The 6,124-nt window shown below is 47.4% G+C and overlaps 1 protein-coding gene across 1 annotated transcript; it reads left to right on the top strand.

Annotated features, from left to right (window-relative positions):
• The first annotated feature begins 5,044 nt into the window (after positions 1–5,044).
• LOC149334405 (endothelin-converting enzyme homolog) lies at positions 5,045–5,335 on the top strand. Its single transcript, XM_089557917.1, has one exon. It carries the CDS (start codon positions 5,045–5,047, stop codon positions 5,333–5,335), a length of 291 nt encoding a protein of 96 aa, XP_089414043.1.
• Positions 5,336–6,124: the final 789 nt, after the last annotated feature.

Below are 6,124 nucleotides of genomic sequence, written 5' to 3'. Positions count from 1 at the left end.
CCGAAATTCCACCCAGCGGAGCGTTACAAGTATGCCTTGGCTGATAAAAAAATTGCCAAAGAAGATGAAATGGTCATCAAGCGTTGAAATATTCTCAGGCAATGACAGGATAACGCGTGCTTCGGAAAGTTTCGCTTCCAAACACAAGGAGTTTCCACAGTAGGTGTGAAATGCATGATGGTAACCATCTGCTTTGGAGAACTTCCAATTCTTATAACCAAAACTTCATTGTAACGAATTAGTCACACCATCTTCATATTCAGGATAGGTAGCGGCAAGTACAGCAGTCTCCGATGCCTCGCTAAGCACGCTATGCGGTTTTTTTTCCCGAAAAATTGCAAGGAACCACGAGAACTATGACCTGGAATAGATAGGCGTTGTTGTGCACACAGGAAGACCCAGTGTACTATAGAAAGTACAGCAGCATGTAATTTGTCGTAGTGCAAGAAAAGCCAAAGTCGCGGGACATTCAGAGCCTTCATTGTTTACCTTCGTCTTTCGTGCTTCTTTTTACTTGAAACTAGAATACTATTTACATAAACGCGGCCATGAGAAAAATATAAGCCCACGCCTACCGATGCAATTCGTGGGAAACAAACATCCTGAAATTTTACTATGGAAAGATGACATACTGGGGGGGGGGGGGGGGGGAGGGGGAATGCGCCTTTTTAGTTGAGGGGAGTCAGTTGATCTACTGGTGACAAGAGCATGATCTACTTGAAGAAAAAAAATCGATCTTTGGTATTGAAATGATAAAAAGTTAAACTGTACATTTAAAAGTACGCTGGCCGCTAATGGTTTAAGGGCCGCTCAAGAATTTTGATTTTCTATATGCTTTCGGTGATCGTGTACACTTTGAGTTTGGCATGGCGTGTCTGTATAATCTGTTTGCTTCAGTAAACTTCAGGCGTGAGTCAGCGCTTCCGCTGTCTACTTCGTGTGCTTGTCTATCAGTGTGGGAAATTTAAAATGCCCCCTAATCAGCTTACCGAGATGTCTATTCTAGTTAGTTATGTCTTTGACCTGCGGCATAAGTATGCGCGTTGTTGTGGTCTTATATGCAATATTTGAGTTGTTACTGCTCTTAGTAGGCTTCGAAGCACTTAATAGGTATGTGTTCTAAGCAGGGCTCAGCATCCTACCGTGCTTAGAATCGACTTCCTTGTACTTTCTTCACTGTGTCCCTGATATGGTTAAAATATGTTCTGCGTATAAGCGGTTTGAAGCCGATTAAGTGGGCGTCCCAGCATTTCCACCACTCAGCCAACTTTCCGCTCCCTGCTATAGGATACAACAGTTAATGCCTGCCGTCGGACAACCTGCTTTCATGCCTGTTTAGCGATGAGTTTTTGCCCAAAGGTAGCATGCAAATTGCAAGTGTAGCAGGCAACGAGTGCTGCGCAGATTAACCTATTACAGTGCATGCGCAGCTTTTCGGTGGCTTCGACGAACGCGGCGTACTCCCCTCTGCGGAACAAAATGCTTCTTCCGGCTCCGATCCTGCGACCGCCATTGTTCTCGCCCGCATTGCCCAAGGCGGTCAACTACGCCTCTCTGGGTGGGGTCATCGGCCACGAGATTACGCACGCCTTCGATCTGCAAGGCAGCCTATGGGACGCACATGGACGCCTGCGCAACTGGTGGTCAAACCACTCCAGGGAACAGTTCGGGCAACGGGTCGACTGTCTGCGTCGGTCACACGGAGACACTGACGTGAGTTCCCGCTCGCGAATAGGAAAAAGCCAGAACTGATCACTTTGGGAATTGAACGCAATATGACGTCTTAAGTTAGTCTTGTGAGGGCTGCGGGGCTCAGCTGAGCGCTCGGATGCATTACAACCACCCGTTTTGAAAGACTGACCAGTAGATGTCAATGGATGTGCGTTCTTGATTTTCATCTCCGACGAATGAGGCTTTCCTAGACGGTAGTGAATCTGTGATGCTAGTGCTCGCGACCGGAGTGCCGTGGCCGCAGCTGTGCGGCAGAGGGGAAGAGTACACCGTGCACCCAGGGCAGCGCGGTGCAAGAAGGAACGTCTTCAACACCATGCATGAGCAAATGAGATGGGGCCTGTGGTTGTGGTGAGAATTCCAGGCTTCCTCATTTGTGCGTTCCTGCGTGGCAGAAGTCTGTGTGTTGAGGATCGCGCGAACGAAACACAGTGGCCCTACGTAGCATATTCTTGAGTGCTGAATACTGCCTATCAAACACAGCTTTAAGGATGCTTTTACCTCTTGCTAATTGGCATCCTTGGCGTATTGTGGGTTTTTATAAGCGCGGTTGTACAGAACGACGAGGCCAAGATGATCAAAGGTTAAGTGTGAGAACTTGTGCAGCTTTTGAGCCTTTTCTATCAGACAACTACGTTTAAATGCCTGTTCTAGCGATTTTTAATTCTAATAGAACTTGTTTTCCTAATGGAATCCTCCCATTAGGAAATCTAGCATATAGAAATTGGAGAACTGGGGTCTCCAGAGCGTGCGTGTTTTGTTGCCTTCTTGAGCGATGGTGTCATTCATTCTCATCTAATTGAGCTGTTGTGACAAATTTCCTCCCTTTGCTTCATATGGGTTGGCGTGTTTTGTGCAGTAGCAGTTTCGTAAATTTTATTATATCTGCTAGCGACTTCTGCTTGCGCGCTTAGCCTTCAGCAAGCTGTGATTAAAATGAAATAAAATATATTACAGGGAATTTTATTTATGGCGCACTTGAGCTTGGTCGCGCAAACACTCCTGTATGCATAGATCCGGCTCTTCTTAACGCAAGGTTAACTCCCTTAAACTACCTCCTCCAAGCTGAAAAAATCACCGGAAATTCCTTTTTTTTTGCGGCGAACCTGTGTCTCATCCGGTATCATGGCGGAGAACGGCCGATAGAACCGCACTGTGAGGTCATTCTTGCGGGCCTTCAGTCGTTGATAGGATTTTCCCACTTCACCTTTATAACACACAACCGCGTTCTCGCATTGGTTATTCTGAATAAGCGCCTACGGTTGCTGACGGCATGCCGAAGAGAAAAGCGCCGTGAGGAGCCACTGCGTTGATCTCCGAAACAGCAGGGATGCGAAACTGTCGTGAGCGGCCTATAAGGCGGGAAATTTATAGCGCTTGGCCAAGCAGTGAATCAGAGCGCTGTAATCGGGGCGCATTCGGGCGCACGGAGAACATTGTCATTAGGCATTTTAAATATTTCTGATGCTCTTTATTTTTGCACAATTAAAAGGTCTACTTTCAGGCTACTCTATCTGAAGCGCCTGGGCGGGACCATAGCATGTCTCTACACAGCTTTTCTATTCACAACTAATCGTTTAAAGCGATAATTAAAAAGGTAATTGAAAAGCTATTCGTAATGCACGTAGGGAGAGGGAAAAGGCAAGAGACAGCAGATGAACTGGACGCCGAGGCTCGGCTGGCACATAGTGATGGTGCTTTCATTGAGATAGCCTTTCCTAGATCAGACATCGGAGCCTTGTTGGCGGATTTAATGCAAGCCGCAATACAGTCGCACTGGAATGATTCGAACCATCAACAGGACCGCGTGTCTAAGCTTGACGCCAGCTCACGATTTCATCTGCCATCTAGGGTGGTGCGACGTCACGGGAGTTTGCTCCACCGGTTACGGCTTGGCGTTACCTACACCAAACACTATCTTCACAAGATCGGCATCGAAAGTAACTCAAATTGCGTACAGTGCCACACTCGAGAGACTATTGGACACCTTCTTTCCGAGTGCCAGAACTATACTGCTGAAAGAAGAACATTGGAGGCGACCGTGAAACAAGCGGACTGTCACCCTCTCTCTGAGGAAAGTCTTCTGGGCGCCAGGACGAGACGTTCTGATTGGTGGCGTGTGACAAATGCCGCGCTCAACTTTTTGTGTGAAACAGGCCTGGATATCCGTCTGTGGCCGCCTGTGCACTACCTACATGATTAATGACATGTGTCGGTGTTTGTATTGCAGACACCAGTTTTATGTTCGTGTACTCGCCGCGATGCGAGTGCCAGCCAGCGTTTGTGTGTGTGTCGACATCACCCGTGAAATTCATTGTCATCAACCTTCATTCGCACTTTCCTTTTCCTTCCTTCCCTTTCCCCTGTGTGAAATAGCAGGCCAGGGCCATGTTACCACCCGCCGACCTCTTGCATTTTCCTCATTAAAATTCCTTCCTCCCTCTCTCATGGGCGAGTTCGTTCATTGCCAAAAGCAAAGTGAACCAATTGCCCCAGCAGAAAGTATTACTGAATTTCATAATTTAGTAGTAGGAGGAACAAAAGAAATGCTAGCCGGTACGTTGCATAACTTCTAAAATTCAATTCAGTTCTTTTTGGAGGAAATCTTTCGTTTCTTTTCAAATCGTGCTTAAATTTTGCTTGAAACACTTCTATATATTGATACGAAGATGCGGGGACGGGAACGGGCTTATTTGCAAGCCAGGATCGGGGACGTCACTGAACGGTCAGTGTCAGGCGGGCTCCACCGCACAGTCTCGCGCCCATCAGTCCGCCATCTTCTTTGAGACAAGATCAGATAGTTAGACAGTAGTATTAGTTGTTGAACAAGGCGATATGTGGAAACCACAAGGCGAGAGTGTGTTGCAGTCTAACACGAGGCGTCATTCGCTGCGGCGACAGCCTTGAGCTCTCGTGCAGTGGACAACAAAGCTGATCTGTTCGCACCGCCCCAGGTTGGAATGTCAGTCGTAGCAACATTTATTTTAGTTACTTTTGCTTATTTATTGTTTGCCTAAGGTCACCGTCAAGGTAAAGCTTCACACAAACCGGTGGGCTCGTTTGACCTAGTGAAGCAGTGCTTTCGCAATCAAGTGTTCGGCGACAGCTGTGTTTTACCGTCATTAAAGAGAATACGTGTATGCTAGAAATAGCAACGTTTGCTATGATATGCAGGGCCTTCGCAGACCTCCTCGGTCTTAAAATCTATTCTGGGAAACAATGAAAGTGTTCCAGATGCGTTTCAGGTTCAAACCAAACTTGCCTCGACGCGAATTGGGAGTTGATCAGTACCACTCTACCGCAGGACGCGGCCATGTCCGAGAACATGGCTGACTTCTCTGGATTGGTGTCCGCCCACCAGGCATTCTTGGGCCACGGCGACCGCATGACGCTTGGTGACCTCAAGTACAACGCCGACCAGCTGTTCTTCGTCGCCTCGTGCGTGAAGTGGTGCAGCGAGGGGAATGCCCTTCAGTCCGAGATATACGCCTCCTGGGCGGACCGCTGCAATGTGCCTCTCAAGAACATCGAGGCCTTTTCCGAAGCCTTTGAGTGCCCCGCTGGCGTTGCTATGCATCCGGAGTCCAGATGCGCCTTCTGGTAGATTGAGCATGTATACTTATAAAGGTCACTTGAAAGTCCTTGCTGTCATGTTTTATTCATTCACGTACAGAACTCCAAGATATTTAAAGAAAGCCGGAAGCGCGTTACCATATCGACGACCACCGCTGCGAGAAGGCCATCGTCGTATTGTCGCCGAGCTTATGCACACACTCAGTGTGAGCCTGGCGGTGGTGATACGCTCTAAACGAAAGGGAGTAAAAACAAGAGTAAGCTTCCCTCCAGCCCACTCCCTTTTAAAAAGGGGTAGCTGTGAGCGTCTCAAGGCATTTTTTTCCCGAGTGCTTCACTGCACAGCTGAGAAGATAAGAGGAGCGGAACATCTAAAGTAAGGTTGCCTGAAGGAGTATAGTCCAGTTTTCCTACCTAATCCTAGAGAGAGAGAGAGAGTTTTAATGTGTTCAACGTACCAACAAGCCCAACTACGTGTCATTTTTTCAGAGAGTCCAAGGTAGAGAGAGGGTTTTTGACTTATCTCTTCATTTTGGCAATAAGCATCTTTGGTGGGGCTACCACACTAGGTCTTCTAAACCTTTACTCCATTTTCACTCCGGGCATTCTAAAGTAGTAAAAAATGCAGTTGTCTCCTGATGCTTACGCTCTGCTTTACTTAAGTCTTGCCATGATAAAATAGCCACAAGGTTTCATGAACAAGTTAATAGATTGACTAAGTCCGGTTATCCGCTTTCGTTGATTAGCGCTAGTTGTGAAAAACTCCTGTTGTGGCTCAAGGGCAGGGATGCCAAGAGGGCTATGTTATTCGACGCGAAAA

The sequence above is a fragment of the Amblyomma mixtum genome, chromosome 8, assembly GCF_055824585.1.
Source record: "Amblyomma mixtum isolate Tamu chromosome 8, ASM5582458v1, whole genome shotgun sequence".
NCBI classification, from domain to species: Eukaryota; Metazoa; Arthropoda; class Arachnida; order Ixodida; family Ixodidae; genus Amblyomma; species Amblyomma mixtum.
This window is presented reverse-complemented; position numbering and strand designations above follow the sequence as displayed.

Coding starts and splice junctions, on each gene's coding strand:
- LOC149334405 (XM_089557917.1), top strand. CDS start 5,045: ATGTCCGAGAACATGGCTGACTTCTCTGGATTGGTGTCCGCCCACCAG.